At 41.9% G+C, this 20051-nt stretch overlaps 1 protein-coding gene across 3 annotated transcripts in view; it reads left to right on the plus strand.

The window, feature by feature from the left end:
- znf827 (zinc finger protein 827) overlaps positions 1-20051 on the plus strand; it is a 227094-nt gene that overhangs the window by 120549 nt on the left and 86494 nt on the right. For 2 of the 3 annotated variants that reach the window (XM_051928105.1, XM_028802722.2), the window contains exons 5-7: positions 1076-1321; positions 12672-12911; positions 17222-17276. In XM_051928105.1, coding sequence (XP_051784065.1) covers positions 1076-1321; positions 12672-12911; positions 17222-17276 — 541 coding nt within the window. The remainder of the gene's footprint in view (positions 1-1075; positions 1322-12671; positions 12912-17221; positions 17277-20051) is intronic. The other variant, XM_051928106.1, reaches the window with a different exon arrangement.

Consider the following 20051-nt stretch of genomic DNA (forward strand, 5'->3'; position numbering starts at 1 on the left):
ATATATATATGTGTGTGTGTGTGTACCAGTAACGGCACACTGCACAAATACACTTGACTTGAGCATTCCTAGTTTTCCTCCTCTTTCTCTGTATGTTTATCATTCGTTTGCTCAGAGGTTGATGCGCTTGTTCCTTCCTGAGCAGCTCGTTTTCTCCACCCTAGCGGTCTGCTTCTTCTCTTCTTCCGCATCTTTTCGCGTTAAAACTGATTAAGTCAGTGTTTGCGTTGTAATTATTTAGTACGTTTTCCTTAATTTTTCACTTAAGCCAGCACTTAAGTGTTCAATCAGCCTCAAGAATGATTTAAGATATGAAGAGGTAGGGGAAGTGACAGTGAAGGTGGTAGGGAATGAGAACGGCTCCCATACGCATGCGCCACACAGCTGCCCTGCTGGCCGCCGCCGAGAGTTGATTCTACAATAAAATCAAAATAAAAAGAGGAATAAACTTGGAGGTCAATCTTCACCCCGAAAACGGGTAGTAGCCGTCACGTAGTATATGTGTACCAAATTTCAGGTCAATAGGTCAAACAGTTTGCGAGCTACAGGTGATTTAAATTCCTGGACAGACAACCGAACAGCCACGGTAGTGTATTATATATATATTATATAATATATTCTGTCTTTTGTGCCATAATTTTCTTGACTTGTTATCTCCACTGTGTGTACCAGGAAGGATATATAATCTCAAATATTATGATTTTTTAAGAAACCCATTCCCAGGAAGCATGTGCCCCCTGCTGGACACAGATTGTCTGGCATCTTACCCAATGTTAGTTTCTCCTTTTATTCTTGATGGCTCCTTGCAACCCTGAAAATTGGGGAAAAAAGGTGTGGATAGACTTGTGTGCTTAGTGTGACATCTATGGTTTCTACTCTGCTGCACTTTGTAGTTTTGCTTCCTTTCATTGCAGTGACATTGCATTTTATTTCAGTTCTTCCAGTTACAGGCTTCTGAGATTTAACACAATGTTATTGTAAATGAAGGCTTTTTTGAGTGATTTAGTGCTAAGTGCTAAAATTGTTGTAAGGTGTGCGCCTTTTTCAGCTGCACTCTTGTGTTTTCCCCCTGCAGCCGCCAATCAGAAAGACATGCCAAAGCCTCATTTCACAGTGAAGGAGGAGCCATTGCCAGAAGCATCCCAGAGTCCTTTGTTGCTACACAACCAGTCTACCTTTGTGCTGTGTCCAGAGTCTGCCGCAGGTTTGCCACCGGAGAGAGCCTTGAAGATGACAGAGGGCAGCCCTCTGTCCAAGAGCAACCTGCTGAATCAAGATATCAATGTCAAGGTCGCCTCTGAGCTGCTGATGAAGCTTTCAGGTATCTGGATTAGATGGTTCTATAAAGAGATTTCCATCCTCTTAACTTGTGTATCAAATTCTGGTTTTCCTCCCACATCCCTACGATGGGCATGTTTGAATAACTGGCCACTCTAAGTGAGGATGTGTGTATGTGTGAGCACTGGAAGGACAGGGAGTGGCTCTCCATGACACAGATCTGGATTAGTGGGTTCAGTGAAGGGATAGATGGACAGACAGTGGGTCAGGCCACATATGTTGGACCAAGCATCAAAATTGTCCCTTTTCATTGTAGGCCTACCTTTCAGAATACAATCGAAAGACACCACCTTCTATGCAGACCGGAGCGGAAATTCTAGTGTAAAACGAGTCAGTCAAGCATTTTCTTACATGCATATTCCAGAACAGGGCTGTGAGGCAGGGAGTGCTATCCCAGCTAGCATAGGACACAAGGTAGGGACAATCAGCTGGACAAGGCGCCAGTCCATCACAGGGCAAACACACTCACACCCCAACTAGCCAATTTAGTATCGCTAATGCTCCTGACCTTCATGTGTTTGGACTATGGGAGGACCCCAGAGCACCTGGAGAAAACCCACGCAGACACGGGAAGAACATCCAGACTCCTTGTACGGAGGACTCAAGAGGCAAACCCAGGTCTCCTTACTGTGTGACAGCAGCAACACTACCAGTGCACCACCATCATGCCACCCTTTAAAAAGAGTGTTGGTTGTAAAAAAGCCATTGCAACAGATCTTTACCTCATCCCGATATTTGTAACGATTACTTACCATTAATCAAAGAATTACTAAGTTAAGGTCACATCTGCTTGTCTTCTACCAAACAGCCGTATTTACTCAATGCCACTTATAACAGGCAAGTGAAAAATATAACAGCAACAGTTCAGAAAGAAAATAAAAAATAAAAAAACAGAATTAACAGAATGTGGAGCCTCCAGTCTGCAGGGAAAAGTGCTGATGATAAGAATGATGGCACCAACTCATGTCCTGGAGTAGTACTGCAATCATTGCACCAGCCCTGAGCCTCCTTCCTACTCACACGTGTGTGACAACACATTTAGGGTGAACATACAGTGGTGTGAAAAACTATTTGCCCCCTTCCTGATTTCTTATTCTTTTACATGTTTGTCACACAAAATGTTTCTGATCATCAAACACATTTAACCATTAGTCAAATATAACACAAGTAAACGCAAAATGCAGTTTGTAAATGGTGGTTTTTATTATTTAGGGAGAAAAAAAAATCCAAACCTACATGGCCCTGTGTGAAAAAGTAATTGCCCCCTAAACCTAATAACTGGTTGGGCCACCCTTAGCAGCAATAACTGCAATCAAGCGTTTGCGATAACTTGCAATGAGTCTTTTACAGCGCTCTGGAGGAATTTTGGCCCACTCATCTTTGCAAAATTGTTGTAATTCAGCTTTATTTGAGGGTTTTCTAGCATGAACCGCCTTTTTAAGGTCATGCCATAGCATCTCAATTGGATTCAGGTCAGGACTTTGACTAGGCCACTCCAAAGTCTTCATTTTGTTTTTCTTCAGCCATTCAGAGGTGGAGTTGCTGGTGTGTTTTGGGTCATTGTCCTGTTGCAGCACCCAAGATCGCTTCAGCTTGAGTTGACGAACAGATGGCCGGACATTCTCCTTCAGGATTTTTTGGTAGACAGTAGAATTCATGGTTCCATCTATCACAGCAAGCCTTCCAGGTCCTGAAGCAGCAAAACAACCCCAGACCATCACACTACCACCACCATATTTTACTGTTGGTATGATGTTCTTTTTCTGAAATGCTGTGTTCCTTTTACGCCAGATGTAACGGGACATTTGCCTTCCAAAAAGTTCAACTTTTGACTCATCAGTCCACAAGGTATTTTCCCAAAAGTCTTGGCAATCATTGAGATGTTTCTTAGCAAAATTGAGACGAGCCCTAATGTTCTTTTTGCTTAACAGTGGTTTGCGTCTTGGAAATCTGCCATGCAGGCCGTTTTTGCCCAGTCTCTTTCTTATGGTGGAGTCGTGAACACTGACCTTAATTGAGGCAAGTGAGGCCTGCAGTTCTTTAGACGTTGTCCTGAGGTCTTTTGTGACCTCTCGGATGAGTCGTCTCTGCGCTCTTGGGGTAATTTTGTTCGGCCGGCCACTCCTGGGAAGGTTCACCACTGTTCCATATTTTTGCCATTTGTGGATAATGGCTCTCACTGTGGTTCGCTGGAGTCCCAAAGCTTTAGAAATGGCTTTATAACCTTTACCAGACTGATAGATCTCAATTACTTCTGTTCTCATTTGTTCCTGAATTTCTTTGGATCTTGGCATGATGTCTAGCTTTTGAGGTGCTTTTGGTCTACTTCTCTGTGTCAGGCAGCTCCTATTTAAGTGATTTCTTGATTGAAACAGGTGTGGCAGTAATCAGGCCTGGGGGTGGCTACGGAAATCGAACTCAGGTATGATACACCACAGTTAGGTTATTTTTTAACATGGGGGCAATTACTTTTTCACACAGGGCCATGTAGGTTTGGATTTTTTTTCTCCCTAAATAATAAAAACCATCATTTAAAAACTGCATTTTGTGTTTACTTGTGTTATATTTGACTAATGGTTAAATGTGTTTGATGATCAGAAACATTTTGTGTGACAAACATGTAAAAGAATAAGAAATCAGGAAGGGGGCAAATAGTTTTTCACACCACTGTATGGCTGGCACACCAATCATGTAGTAACTCGCAGTAAGAAGATCATGGGTTCACATCCCGGGTCCTCCCTGTGTGGAGAGAGCTTTGAGTAGTGAGAAAAGTGCTATATAAATGTAAAGAATTATTATTATTATTGCTGTCATCATAATTTGACATACAAACACGTGCACAAAGCAGATCAGGCAACGTCATAATGTACACGCGCAGTACATATGCATTAAAGTTCTGCACATGCCCAACGCACATCAGGCAGGTAGAGCAGATTGGGTAGTGACATCCCCATCCAACTTGTCTGCCACACCTCTGTAATGTCACGCTGGCCTCGCAAAGCATCAAAAGACACTAGGGGAGAAAAAAAAATGGTCTTAAGCTGGCTACACAGCAAATTTTTATGGAAAACATTTGGTGGACAAGGTCACTGGCAACCCAGCAACTTTGCTGTGAGAAATGCTTTGGTGAATGTTGACAATAAAGCGAACCCTAGCACAGGCCTGAGTTATAAGTGTAGGCCTTACCACTACCAAGCAGACTAGCCTCTAACTCAGTTTTGCAGGCTTATGGCTTGCACAGGCCCAATACTGGGTCAAGGACTTCAAAATCAAAGAATACACGAGGGGACAGAGGAAAAAATCATAAATATCTCTGGCCTACCAAAACAAAACAACTAAGGATTTGTTAAGAAATCAAGAATTATATAAGGAGAACACAAGCAGGAGCTGAGAAAAAGGAAACTGAAACTGAAGAAATTTTAAAAAACCTTACCTATAAATAAAAGCCAGGAGTTGGTAATTCAGAGACTCCAATAACAAAATGCCAAAGCCAAAGAACAGGAGATAAGTGCTTTGGAAAAGCAGCCATTTTAAGTGCTGCTGGCCTTAGCTGTAGTGTGGCCTCCCAGCTGGGGCATCAGGTGGCTCTGCCCCCCTGGGCTCCACACAGAAAACACAAGAGACTTAATTTAAAGGACTAGACATGAAACTGACATCATATATAAAAAGAAAATGATTAAACAAAAACAAAATTATCTATTCCATCCCTGTATACAATACATATTCTAAACCCCAGTTATCCAGAGCAAGTTGAAGGGGAAGCTGGAGCCTATCCCATCGAGCATCAGTCGAAAGGCAGGAATAGTCCCTGGACAGACAATTGCAGCGGGAACACACACATATCAGGGTCCAATTTAGCATCACCAGTCCATCTAACCTGCATGTCTTTCGACTATGGGAGGAAACCCATGTGGACACGTGGAGAACATACAAACTCACAGGGAGGACCTGGAACATAAACCCCAGTCTCATATTCTTATATAATAAAAGACTAAAGAAGAAGTGAAATGTAATGGGTGGGTATTGAAACCAAATGCCCTACTTGAAAAGGAAGCATATCAGCCATTACACCACCAGCAGCGCGGTTTCTTCCGTCGATGGATCACACTGTCACATTTCTTGTTACTCTGTCCAAGCCATCCAATCAATGGAAGGCAAGGCCAAAAGTTACAAATCGGAGATCGGACTTGCAGTGGCTTCAAAAAATATTCAGACCCCTTTCACCTTCCACACACTTTATCATGTTGTACTTTTAATTTTAAAAGGTAAATTTGCCATTTTTACCTATCAATCTACCCTCAATAACCCATAATGACAAAGTGATGACATGTTTTCAGAAAGGTTTGCAAATGCATTAAAAATCCAAAAATGAAATGTCTCATTCCTATAAAATATTCAGACTCTTTTGCGCTCCAAATTGTGTTCAGGTGCTTCCTGTTTGCTTTGATTCTCCTTGAGATATGTTGAGAACTTGATTGGATTCCACCTGTGGTAAACTGAATTGACTGAACGTTGTTTAGAAAGGCACACATGTAACTGTGCGTAGAAGGTCCCACAATTCACACTGCATGTCAGGGCAGTAATCAAGCTATTGTAACAATCGCTGGATACGGGATGCGATTACTACACTTCACCATCCAAGAGGGAAGTGGACAATGTTTGAAGGATATAATAGCATTAAAATATTTGGTCCTTGGGCCCTCTTCTCCCTTTACGCGCCCCAAATACTTCAAAGAAATCAGAAGTTGGACTGGTTAAGTATATTGTAATCCAACGTTGATACATTTACATTGTAACAATTAGTCCCGCGCGCTAACACGAGACGATTGCTACCGCTAATCTGTCCTAGGTGACGGCAGATGATAAAAGGATAGGCCAATATCACACCCCAATAAATTTTCCGTATACCCTTTATTCTACATGGTTCAGTCACTTTTATAGCCCACAAAAAACTAATAGTCAATATCTATCATCACATTACGTAATATAAAAAAAAAATACAATCCCTTACACATGCACCCCCCACCTTAAATAACCCTTCTATTGTAGCGCCACAAATATATACAGTGTAGGGCCATTAAGCCGCGGGCCAGTAATCCGCGAACTCGCTTAAGCCGCGCAAAAAGGTGGATCCCAATTTTTTGACACTATGGATCGTACAGACCTAAACATGGCCTCTCAAACACTCGAGACAGGTGTTGACAGCTGTCATTTTGGCATTTTGAATGTCCGTGATTGACATGCTATGCACTATCGTGGATTAAATATTTAAATGCTGGCTTATAACTTCAAAGAGGTATTTATAGAAGATTAGTCTTTTATTTATCAATAAACAATAAAATAACTTACAATGAAATTCAAATATTAATCTGTTTTATCCACGCTGAGTGTCAGCATTATGGAGGCCGCCATTGTAACCGATTCACACCTTACAATGCTACAAAGTTAATCCACGGTAAATCCGCAAAAAATCGACTCGTATTTAAAGTATTATTTTTAATTCGATAATCTGTTAAAACTTGAAATTGTATAAATATGAGTCACAAACCCAACGTAAATCACTTCAGTTTCTGAATCTATAGCGTGTCCTCACAGGTGGCGCAGTGGTAGTGCTGCTGCTTTGCAGTAAGGAGACTGTGGAAAATTGTGGGTTCGCTTCCCGGTTCCTCCCTGTGTGGATAGCGCCTTGAGTACTGAGAAAAGCGCTATATAAATGTAATGAATTATTATTATTATTATATTTGCTTTAAAAATTTTTACACCCTGAGTAATAAACGTGAACACGCTTCATATGATGTTCAGCAAAAGCTGGATGTCATCGAAAGAATACGAAATGGCGAAACTCGCATTAAAGTAAGCAGAGAGTTAGGGGTACCTGAGTCAACACTACGCGGATGGATCAAAGATGAAAACAAATTAAGAACATTTCTTGATGAGCTTGATGAAGGTGGTTTAAGACGCAAAAGATCCAGAATTAGACAAAGCAACTTTTAATGCATTTTGTGAGGCTAGAAACAATGGTATCCCTATTTCTGGTCCAGTCATCGAAGCGCAGGCAGAAAAATTATACAAGGAAATTCATGGTGCCAATGCAGATCCTGAGTTTACAGTTTCAAGTGGCTGGTTGAAAAGGTGGAAACGGCGACACGGCATTTCACAAGTAAAGATCAATGGCGAGATTAAGTCAGCAGACACTGTAGCAGCAGCAGATTTATGCATTATCAAAAAATATTTAAGCCGCGGACCACCTAAGCCACGGTTAAGCAATTTGGACTCCAATCACCGCGGCTTAATGGCCCTACACTGTATATATATATATATATATATATATATATATATATATATATATATATATATATATATATATATATATATATATACACAATAACAATATTCCTTCCCCCAGTTCCCCTTCCAAAGATGGTAAATAGATCCACAGTTGGTCCACAATTCTGCCACCACTGATGCTGGCAGGCAAAACAAGGAGTTCTGACAATTGTGGACTCCTAGCACAATCACATCTTCATCATAAAAAACATACAGTCAGTCTTGTGCCATGATACAATACAATAAGTCCTTTGATATAGCTCACCTGAGTCCGTAGGAATTAGCGGAACGTTCAATTCCCCGATCAAAAGAATCACTTCCACCTTCAGACAGGACTGTAGGAGCTCCTGGACTTCTTACATGGCCCGTGTAGTAGCTGATCTGTTTTTTTATTCTCCGATTCTCTTTATTTCTTCCCCTCCTCTTCCCCCTTTTCTTTTTAAAATGGCGCGCTTTATGCAAATCACTCCCCGAAAGAAAACAGTAAAACCGGAAGTTCCACCTCTGGGGCACCGCTGCCAATCTTCCGGATGTAAGAATGATCCCCACAACACCCGATCGATAACAGAAAACATATTATCTTTATGTGGCAGCGCCACAACATGCCCGGTGACTGGGTGCTCATTAGTGATCCATTTTTCCCCAGCCTCCCTACTTTCGTTGGACAATTCTTAAACACACATAAGAAAAAAAGATCTCAAAAAGAGAAAGAAAAAAAAACACAGTCCTCAGGTGAAAACGTCTTCCTGGCTGGCTATCCCGAAGAACTTAGACACGAGTCCGACTCACCAACGGGAGCACCTGGAGAACCTCAGGTCCATATACCACAACTCCTGGCCTCTTCTTGGGGATTCGCCTCACTGTGTCAACTTCGGGGTGGCCCCCAACAATAGCAGACGTCCCTGGGTGTAGTCTGATCATGAAATATTCTTTAAGCGTTGATAGCTCCTCTCCTTGCCCTCTGATTCCACCCCCTCCTTGATCCACCATTCCCCATAAAAAGAAATGTCTCCCGCCGAAACATCCTTTCCCTGCTTAGATGTCATAGCAACATGACGCCAGCAACTGGCAGCTGGAATCCTTACCGGGTGGGGTAAGAACTTGGTCGTCCACAATCGTGCCTGAAAAGAGCTTTCTTAGATACCCTCCCGGCCATATAATACAGTGACGGCCAGTCCAGAAAGCCAACCCGCTTGTCGTGTTATGTAGCCGTGCTAAACTGTGATGTCCATGGATCTTCCTGAAGACCTCCATAATCAAGTTGTGATAAGCATAGATCAGGACAACGGGATCAAACCATTTCTTAAGCTTTAAGTGTGCTCAGGAGCCCAATGGCCTCATCAATTGTGAAATGGAAGATGTTTGAAATGACCAGGACCCTTCATAAAGTTGACTGTCCGAACAAACTGAGTAACTGGGCAAGAAGGACTTTGGTCAGGCCAGTGATTAAATAAACCAAATAGTCATTCTAAAAGAGTTTCAGAAGTTCTCTGCTGAGATGGGAGAACCCATCAGACAGATGACCATCTCAACAGCACTCCATCAATCAGATGCTTGTGGTACAGTGGCCAAACAGAAGTCACTCTTGAGTAAAACGCATACGACAGTTTAAGGTAAGAGCTTAAAGAGAAAGATTCTGCGATCTGATGAGGCAGAAATTGAACTGTTTAATCAGAACTCACTATGCACTGTGTCTGGCGAGGATCAGTTGCTGCTCATCTTCTGCTTAATATCATCCCTGTGGTGAGTCTTTGTGGTGGAAGCATCATGCTATGGGGGTGCAGGACATGGAGACTGGTCAGATTTGAGGGAAGGATGAATATAGCCAAATCCAGAGAGGGCCTTGAAGAAAACCTGCTCAGAGTGCACGTCACCTCAGACTGTTGTGACGGTTCACATTTTAGCACAAAATGATCTGAAGCTTGATAAAGCTGGACTGGCGTCGGGTCGAGTGTACTTGAATGGCCCAAATGTAAACGTCATATAAAAAGTGGTGGGAGACCTGAATATGGCAGTTAACAGACGCTAACGAAGCTTGAGAAGATCTGCCGGGAAGAATGAGATAAACTGCCCAAATCCAGGTGTCCAATGAATGTGCAGACTTACCCTAGAAGACTATAAGCTGGAATGGCTGTCAGAGGGGCTTCTACAAAGAACTGAGTGACAGGTCTGAATGCTTCTAGGACTGAAAAATTTCAGTTTTTGAGTATTTTTTTTTAATAAATTTGCAAACCTTTCAGAAAACGTTGTCACTTTGTCATTATGGGTTATTGCGTGCAGACTGATGGATAAAAATGTCAAATATATACATTTAAAAATGAAATCTGCAACACCATAAAGTGTGCAGAGAGTGAAGGGGTCTGAAAACTTTCTGATTCTGTTGCCTATTAACAAGTACCCATGTGCCAAATTTTGAAGTTTATGTTTATAAAAAAACAACTCTGTGCATGAAGATCAAACAAACAGACACAGAAGTGTCTCGCTAGCAGTTTGACGCTCCTGTGACAACAGTTGCAAATATGAAGAAGCTGATGATCCATGGGGCTGTAGCCAACCTCCCTGGACGCGGCCGCCAAGAGGAATATCGACTCCAGAATGAGCAGAAGGAAAGTGAGAACGGGATACAAAAAGCCAAATGACAACTTCCAGAGAGACCCAAGCTGAACTCCAAGGTCCATCAGTGTTTGATCGTACCAGCTGTTGCTTTTCGAGTGAAATTGGGCTCAATAGAAGAAGACCCGGGAAGACTCTATGTAAAAAATCCAGATTGGAATTTGTTAAAATGCATATTGACATTGGCCAAAATCACACAAGGAATGCTGCAGTGGGATTGAGTAGGCCCTTTTTATTGACAGCCCCCCCAGCCTTGACAAGAAAATAAAAACTTCCAAAAAGGAAAGACCCTTGTAGGGAAAAAAAAAATAGAAGAAATCTTGGGAATGGCAATTCAAACCCCATCCCAGTAATTGTTGTTTGTTTTAGTTTACATGTACGGACTTTTCTTCAGGTACTCCAGTTTTTTTTGTTTTTTTTTACAGATCCCAGAGATATACAGTACATCCAGAAAGTATTCACAGCGCATCACTTTTTGCACATTTTGTTATGTTACAGCATTATTCCAAAATGGATTAAATTCATTTTTTCCTCAGAATTCTGCACACAACACCCCATAATGACAACGTGAAAAAAGTTTACTTGAGGTTTTTGCAAATTTATTAAAAATAAAAAAACTGAGAAATCCCATGTTCATAAGTATTCACAGCCTTTGCTCAATACTTTGTCGATGCACCTTTGGCAGCAATTCCAGCCTCAAGTCTTGTTGAATATGATGCCACAAGCTTGGCACACCTATCCTTGGCCAGTTTGGCCCATTCCTCTTTGCAGCACCTCTCAAGCTCCATCAGGTTGGATGGGAAGCGTCGGTGCACAGCCATTTTAAGATCTCTCCAGAGATGTTCAATCGGATTCAAGTCTGGGTTCTGGCTGGGCCACTCAAGGACATTCACAGAGTTGTCCTGAAGCCACTCCTTTGATATCTTGGCTGTGTGCTTAGGGTCGTTGTCCTGCTGAAAGATGAACCGTCTCCCCAGTCTGAGGTCAAGAGTGCTCTGGAGCAGGTTTTCATCCAGGATGTCTCTGTACATTGCTGCAGTCATCTTTCCCTTTATCCTGACTAGTCTCCCAGTTCCTGCCGCTGAAAAACATCCCCACAGCATGATGCTGCCACCACCATGCTTCACTGTAGGGATGGTATTGACCTGGTGATGAGCGGTGCCTGGTTTCCTCCAAACGTGACGCCTGGCATTCACACCAGAGAGTTCAATCTTTGTCTCATCAGACCAGAGAATTTTCTTTCTCATGGTCTGAGAGTCCTTCAGGTGCCTTTTGGCAAACTCCAGGCGGGCTGCCATGTGCCTTTTACTAAGGAGTGGCTTCTGTCTGGCCACTCTACCATACAGGCCTGATTGGTGGATTGCTGCAGAGATGGTTGTCCTTCTGGAAGGTTCTCCTCTCTCCACAGAGGACCTCTGGAGCTCTGACAGAGTGACCATCAGGTTCTTGGTCACCTCCCTGACTAAGGCCCTTCTCCCCTGATCGCTCAGTTTAGATGGCCGGCCAGCTCTAGGAAGAGTCCTGGTAGTTTTGAACTTCTTCCACTTACGGATGATGGAGGCCACTGTGCTCATTGGGACCTTCAAAGCAGCAGAAATTTTTCTGTAACCTTCCCCAGATTTGTGCCTCGAGACAATCCTGTCTCGGAGGTCTACAGACAATTCCTTTGACTTCATGCTTGGTTTGTGCTCTGACATGAACTGTCAACTGTGGGACCTTCTATAGACAGGTGTGTGCTTTTCCAAATCATGTCCAGTCAACTGAATTGACCACAGGTGGACTCCAATGAAGCTGCAGAAACATCTCAAGGATGATCAGCGGAAACAGGAGGCACCTGAGCTCAATTTCGAGCTTCACGGCAAAGGCTGTGAATACTTATATACATGTGCTTTCTCAATTTTTTTATTTTTAATAAATTTGCAAAAACCTCAAGTAAACTTTTTTCACGTTGTCATTATGGGGTGTTGTGTGTAGAATTCTGAGGAAAAAAATGAATTTAATCCATTTCGGAATAAGACTGTAACATAACAAAATGTGGAAAAAGTGATGCGCTGTGAATACTTTCCGGATGTACTGTATGCACCCTTGTGTGCGTGTGTGTGTGTGTGTGGACCCTGTGATGAAGAGTTGCCCTGCCCAGGGTAGCTTCCTACTTCATGCCCCGTGCTGCAGGATTAGGCCCCAGCTCCCCTCAACCATAAACTGAATAAACAGGCTAGGGACTGTATGGCTGAATGAGTACCGTTATTTTAATCAAATGCTCTGTAACCATTATTGATATTTTTTCTGGCTGCAGTCCTACAGAAAAATCAATAGTGTTTCATGTTATAAAGTTTAGTTGTATATCATCTTGGGATATTAAAGTTTATTTCCTGCCCTTTTTTTTTTTTTAGCAGAAAACAGCAAAGAGATAAATACAAAAAAGACAACAGTGAAAGAAGAGCCCATGGAAGTGGACATTCCCAGTGAATCTCCTGCCCCTCCTCACATTCTTGGCTTTGGCACTTTACTGGATGAAGAGAAAAGCGAACCTGTCCAAGACCTACCTGATGCAATGGTGTGCCCTCAAAAAGACCTTTTCTCCCAAGATATATCAGTTAAGATGGCATCAGAGTTGCTCTTTAAACTGTCAGGTATGAAGTCTACTCCTGTGATTGGTAATGTAAAGATTTTTGAAACACCCCTTCAATGTAATTGTGGTAGAGTACAATAATGAGCTAGACTCTCATAAATTCTTTTATTTTTGACAATAAGAAGCAGGAGGACACCATTCAGTCCACCAGGGTGATCCGTTTAGCTAGTAGATTCGTTGTCCAGGTATCTCATGCAGATCCATGGTGGTGTATTCACATAAAATTTGAAAGCAACTATTGCTGCCATCATGTCTGTCTGCCCGTCCCTCCACATGAAACAATTCCATTTCTAGCAGACCAGACATCGACACATTTGTTGGTCCCCTTACAGCTTATTGAAATAACAACAATAATAATAAAATTTGATTTATATAGGGCCTTTTCGACGTTCAGGGTGCTTCACAGTGCTGTATGTCTCCCTGAAAAGAGACTAGAGATCAAGTGTTTCTTATTCTACAAAGATCTTCCAAAATGGCCTGGACACATTTCTTGGTTCCCCTAGAAAAGATCCTAAATTATTGAACTGTTTTCTTTAATTCGTATCACACGTTTCCAATCGTGCAATCACTCATTCAGCCGATTTAAATGGAGAAAAGTCTGCAGTCTGTTTGGTGTCATCATGTGTCCCACACTGAACATGGACCACAGAATGCAAAGGAGAGACTTGCCTGAGGAGATCAGAAAGAAAATGATAGACAAGTGTGTTGACGGCAAATGCTAGAAGACCATCTCCAAGCAGCCTGATGTTCCTGTGATGACAGTTGCAAATATTATTATAAAGTTGAAGATCCATGGGACTGCAGCCAACCTCCCTGGACGAGGCTGCCAGAGAAAAACGACCCCAGAATGAACAGAAGAGACACAGAATGTTCCAGAGAGACACAAGCGGAACCCCAAGGTCGAGGTCCATTAGTGTCTGATCGCACCATCTGTTGCTTTTTGGGTGACAGTGGGCTTAAAGGAAGAAGCCCAAATGCTAAAATGTATATTGTCAAGCCACAGTGCTTCTTTGAGAATGTCCTTGGACAGATGACACATAACTGGAGCTTTTTAGGAAGTCACAGCAGCTCGATGTCCAATGACGAAAAAAGCTTTCAAAGAAAAGAACACCAGACCTATTGTGAAACATAGGGGATGCTTAGTTGTGTTTTTGGGCTGTTGTGCTGTGTCTGGCACAGGGTGTCTTGAGTCTATGCTAGGAACAATGAAATCTCAGGACCATCAAGACATTCTGGAGTGAAATGCACAGCCCAATGTCAAAAAGCTCTGCCTCAGTCACAGGTCATGGACCCTCCAACAGGATGATGACTGAAAACGCACAGCAAAAAGCACCCAAGAATTGCGAAGAACAAAACATTGAACTACTGGCCTTCCATGAGCCCTGATTTGAATTCCATCAAACATCTATGGAAAGAACTGAAACATGCAATCTGGAGAAGACCCTTTCAAGTCTGACCCAGCTGGAGCAATTTTCTCAGGACGAGTGGGCCAAACAACCTATGGACAGTTGCAGAAGTCTCATGGAGAGCTCCAGGAATCGCTTGTGTGTAATGACTGCAAACTCGAAAGTTTGTGCCACTAAATATGAGGTGAAGGCTCCCCTCATTTTTGTCCATGCCATTGACATTAGTGCTGTTATTTGAAATACTCTGTTGAATCCAAACTCTAAAGCAAAATCTGTTTTTTGTTAAATACAGAATAAGCAATGATGGGTGTCGATGACTTTTGGCATTCTCGGGTTATTTCAGAGACCTTTGTGGGTTCCTCTTTTTACTTTCTCATATACAAAGTATAGGGAAAGTATTGGAATCGTCCAAAGATTCAATGTCAAGATTATGATGAATCTCAACGTTTTAGACCTCCCAAGTCCGAAAATACCATTTTCAGAATTATGTCTGTTTGTGTGTTTAAACATGATAACTTGAGTATGCTTTCACTTGGGTCAACCAAATTTTGCATACAAGTATTAGATACAAAACATAGATTTCTATCAACTTTTGGGTTATTTCTGTTAACCAGAAGTGGCACTTTACCATTTATGCATGCAGCCAATTTATTCAACTTTACTTTTATAATAATTGTTCAATATATTATTTATTTGATTTGATTTGTTGTTGATGGTTCAATCATTGTCTTGCGATTTACTCCTCAAATATCCATCCCCATATCTGAGTATACGAGAAACTATAAGGAAGGAGACCACTCCCGATTTTTTCATGGCGGGGTAGGGTTTATCTACGTCCGTATTCCTCCAGGAAAGTTCCATTACTGTTGAGACTTTTCACTAAATGTCTGTTTTCATCTGAGCATGTTTCATTTTTGTTCACAAGAGTGTTTTCCGGAAATGGTTTATTTAACAATATTTTACTAAAAATCCATGTGCTTGGTGTCTTGCGAGCATACGACTGGATGTCCTGACACGTGGATTATGCAACATGAATAACATTTTTTCCATGGACTTTTTAACACAGTTTGCTGTTGTTCAATGTGGTGTTCACGATAGACTCTTTCTCCAATGTAGAACCCTCGTCATCATCTGAGTTCACCTCTGTTATAACACGTCATTATGTGAAAACAGCAGTGTCAGATTGGGGGGAGCATGAACATGACTGGGAGAAAAAAACTGAATAAAAAAAAACAAAGCTAACCTTTACAAGTACCATAAATTTACACCGGCGGTTACAGACTCAAATCAAATGTATGTTTTTATTCTAAAATAGTAAGAATAAGAGCAGCTCACTTCTCAAAACGGAGTTGTCCGGGGTTGAACTCGTGACCTTTTGACTACCAGTCAGCAGTTCTTACCGTTACGCCACCAAAGCAGTCGTATTAAAGACGTGTCAATGTCACACCCTAACGCAGGTTTGTTTTCTGCAGTTATATTCCTGAATAAAAGTACACTTGTCTCGTTATACTTGTACCTTTCCTGAAAGTGTTTATTTGATATTTGGACTTCAGGCTTCACACGTTATATGCTTCATGTCTACATTTTGTCAATTATTACTAAAACATGAAAAACATTTCTGTTTTAACAATGTGTTTACATAGATTGTTGTAGACACGGAACACACATGAAAGGCATGTGTTCCAGATAACGATATAGTATTTACTCTATACAACTCTAAGCAACTGACACACAGGTAAACAGACTTGAGCTGACAAAATTTTGTGCGGCAGTGGGGGAATGTGATATTAGGCTGCTTGCTGCTTATCGACACATTTGCAAGACAGAGAGGTGTGAAGGGATTTAAGGTGGGAGGGATTTATGAGTTTTTTTTACACCCCATAGGTGTAAAATCATCTGAAAATAACATCGTGCTACAAAACATGTGTTTTGACAATCTATGGTAACTCATCAATATTCATGAGTGGGGCGGAGTCTTCAACCAAAACACAGTAAAGTCAGTTTTAGAACAAACTGAAATTGAACTATTAGCTAAATCACATAACAGAGATAACAATATGAGTAGATGGTCAGACGTTGACATGGATAGTGAAGCTGATGCATACTGTACTGTACGACTGAACCAGCGTGATGTGCCTGGTGACTTCAGTCGCGTAAAGCTGCAGTGGGATGCAGTATCTGCATGGCAAAAAAGAAAAAATGACTGTGATCAGGTACAACGACAAGAAAGATGTTACCCCAATCAATGTTCCCTCTAAGGAGTAGCATATAGTGAGCAAAAAACATTGTTTATAAGCGACATTTTGTTTAAGCCAAAAATTTATGAGCACCAACTCCAACGGTTGGAGTGAGCGATCGTGTGATAAGTACAAACGACGCCGTCGGAATGAGCGATAGTGCGGGAAGTATGAGCGACTCTCTGAATTTGTGTGAGCGATCGCTCACGCGCTCAGCTTAGAGGGAACATTGCCCCCAATCCCCAAGCACTGTTCACATGAGAGGAAATGTGGAAGTCACTAAGCCTTGCGCTGTGGTAGCCCACAATAACACAAGGGGCGCATCGATCTTGTGGATCAGACACTGACGTTCTACCTTCTCGTGTGCAAGCAACAGAAAAAATAATATAAGAAAATCGACAGGCATCTGCTGTCCCAATTGTGATTAGGGGCTGTGCATTGGTGACTCTATCAAAACTTATACGACGAAGGACGTGTACTGAATCTTCATCAGCAGTGGACAATTGACATGCCTTTCCCTGCTGCATTTATGTTTCCGTATTTACGTGTGTCTGTTTTTGTAATAATGTGTTATATTGTTGACAGAATGCCAAGGTTTTGATTTGTTTTTTGAGGGGTAAACATAACGTTAAGGAGTTTATCGTCTTTTTCTTTTGTTTTTTTTTCAGAGAAAGTGAACAAAGCAAATGACCATAAAGACAACCATATCCTTAACATGAGCAGGTGAGTCATTTGATCATCACGGCTGAAAGCTTTCTTCTCATTGTGTAGTGAAACGCTTGACTTTCTGAGATCAATTGGTCAGGGTCGCCATCAGTTCTGTTCCACAGGTGAGCCTTAAGGATCAGTATTGCGTCCACTTCTCCGTTCTCTCTACTTTCGTTCTTTAGGCAATGTTACTTCTTCTCATGGCTTCTCCCGCCACCTCCATGCTGATGATGTGCAGATCTTCCTCTGATTTCCCTCTCACAGCCCACTGGTTTTAGCCCAGATCTCCAGGTGTCTCTCTGCTAGCTCCTCCTGGATGAATGCTCATCACCTTAACCTTTCAAAGCCAGATATCCTACACTTGCCCTTCTGATTCTCCTTCCTCAGATTTGTCTCTGAGAATTGCTCTTGAAGATGTCACCCTGTCATGATCAGTCATGGTCAGTAATCTTAGCATGACTATGGATTCCTCAGTTTCAGTGACCCTATCATGGAGCTTCTATCTTCATAATGAAGATGTTACCCTTCCTTACTAATCATGCCATGCAACTCCTTGTTTATGTACTGGTTCTTTTTTGGTTGGACTATTCCAGCTCTCTCTATTGGTCAGGTTTCCTTCAACTGCTATGTGACCTCTCCATTCCTTCCTTCTGCTCCTCTGCTTTCATCTTTCTGCTGGCTTCCTGTTGCTGTAAGGATCCAATTCAAAACTCGTCTTTTTCTCTAAATGGTGCTGCTCTTCAGTATCTCAGGTGTTTGTTCTCTTCGTACGTCCCTTCAAGAAGTTTCCAGTCTTCCTCTTCCTGTCTGCTCACCATCTCTCCAAAACTGGTGTGACCACCAGGGGACGTTGCAGCACCCCAAACACAACCTCACAGATAGAAGTCCCGGTATTAATAAAAGGTTTATTAACGATAATACCTTACAGAAAAGCACCAAAAGTGGCATAAATTCAACACAATTCTTCTCTCTCACTGTTTCTTTTTGTCATCTCGTCCACACCTCCCAGCCGAGCTTTGTCCGTCCTCCACACAATAATCCATCTCACCATGATGAGGTCAAGTGGCCTATTTTATCTTGGATCCGGTGCCAGGGCACAGCCCGACGAAAGTACTTCCGGGTCATGCAGAAGTCCCATAAAATAGGGATCATGAATCCCAGCAGCTCCCCCTTCCAGCACTCACGGAACCCAATAGGGCTGTCCTACAGAACTAGAAGTACCAGCATGCCCTGCAGGTGTCCGTGTGGGAATCCTATCCCTAGGGAGGCAGCCAACTAGCGCATTGGGGCAGAAAATATTCAGCATTACCCACCTGCCTCAGTCCTTCTGTTGCACTGGGTAAGCATACTTCTTCAGTCATGTCAGGGATGCCAGTCCATGTGTGCTGTCTAGTACACTGGACAACGCTTCTCCATTTTTGCTCCAAAGCTGTGGGATCTTCTCCCTTTGTCTATTCAAGCCGCACCCAACTTACTCCTGTTTAGGTGTCTCGAAAACGCACCTTTTTATTACTTATTTTGAAACTGTTAAGTGTCTCATCTACTGGATGGCGACTTTTGTGCTGACAAGGACTTCAGGACACTGGTGTGTGCGTCTGTGTCTTGTTGCAGTTTTTATTATGTAGTAGTAGTAGTGGAAGGACGACTCCCTGTTGCTTAATTTTTAATCTTGTTCTCTGTTGCTTTTGATGCTTGCACCTACTAATCATTCTTGTATCTATTATACAGTAAATTAAAATGTACCGTATATACTCGTGTTTAAGTTCTTCCGTGGATAAGGTCGGGACTTGATTTTACTGTATAATTTCTGGTATTTAATAATGTCGGTCGTATAAGTCGAATGCAGAAAACTCCCGCCATTGGTCCAAGAGATTACGATATGCTAATGCCCACCTGAGAGAGTAACCACGGAGCACACGGCCTTTATTTTTCTGTGTATGCTGCCTACTTGACCACACGGTGATACCCACACTGTTCTGAAGTGACATTTGCACTGATTTGTGTTTTTCGTATCTCACACCCTCATACACCTTTATCATAAGAACATCCCTTCTCTACGATGGAGCATTCAATCAGAAGAAACTATGAAGCTGGTTTTAAATTAAAAGTCGTTGAAGTGGCGAAAGAAATTGGTAACTGCGCTGCTGCAACAAAGTTCAATGTGTCTGAGAAACTGATGTGAGATTGGAGGAGGCAAGAAGATGTAAAAAAAAAAAAAAAAATGTGTCGTATTTTTGAACAGGTATATAAGTTGGGGTCTGATTTTACGATTGATTTTTTTGGGTTTCAAGACCCAACTTATACGCGAGTACATATTTTAAGTCACATATTTGGTGTAATAAGATTCTACATCACCTTGGGAGTCTGCTAAATAAATAAATAATAATAACAACAGTAATGATGATGATATGATACCACTTTTCCATTGTTGCCATGTCATGATGAAATCTTACGCCATGTTCAACAATGATTGCTCCAAGATTAGCAGGAAAGAAGTCCATGTGTGAACACAAAAATTTCATTTTTTAGGGAGATGTTGCACTTCCAGGCTTTGTATGCTTGAAGCCTCCGCTGGACGTAGTCTGCTGCTCTGTAGTTGCCCACAAAATCTTCAGATGCCTTCCATGTGATTTCCTTCAGCCAACTAGCTGAACTTCTAACCGCTTGTCATTGATGACATGTCTGATTTATGGACCAAATGTAACGAGACTCTTTACACGACATTACTTGGTATACCAGAACTGCAGTGTCACAACTTTTAGACATTAGACATGATTCACCAGGTGTTTA

This window comes from Erpetoichthys calabaricus, chromosome 5, assembly GCF_900747795.2.
Source record: "Erpetoichthys calabaricus chromosome 5, fErpCal1.3, whole genome shotgun sequence".
In the NCBI taxonomy this organism is placed as follows: Eukaryota; Metazoa; Chordata; class Cladistia; order Polypteriformes; family Polypteridae; genus Erpetoichthys; species Erpetoichthys calabaricus.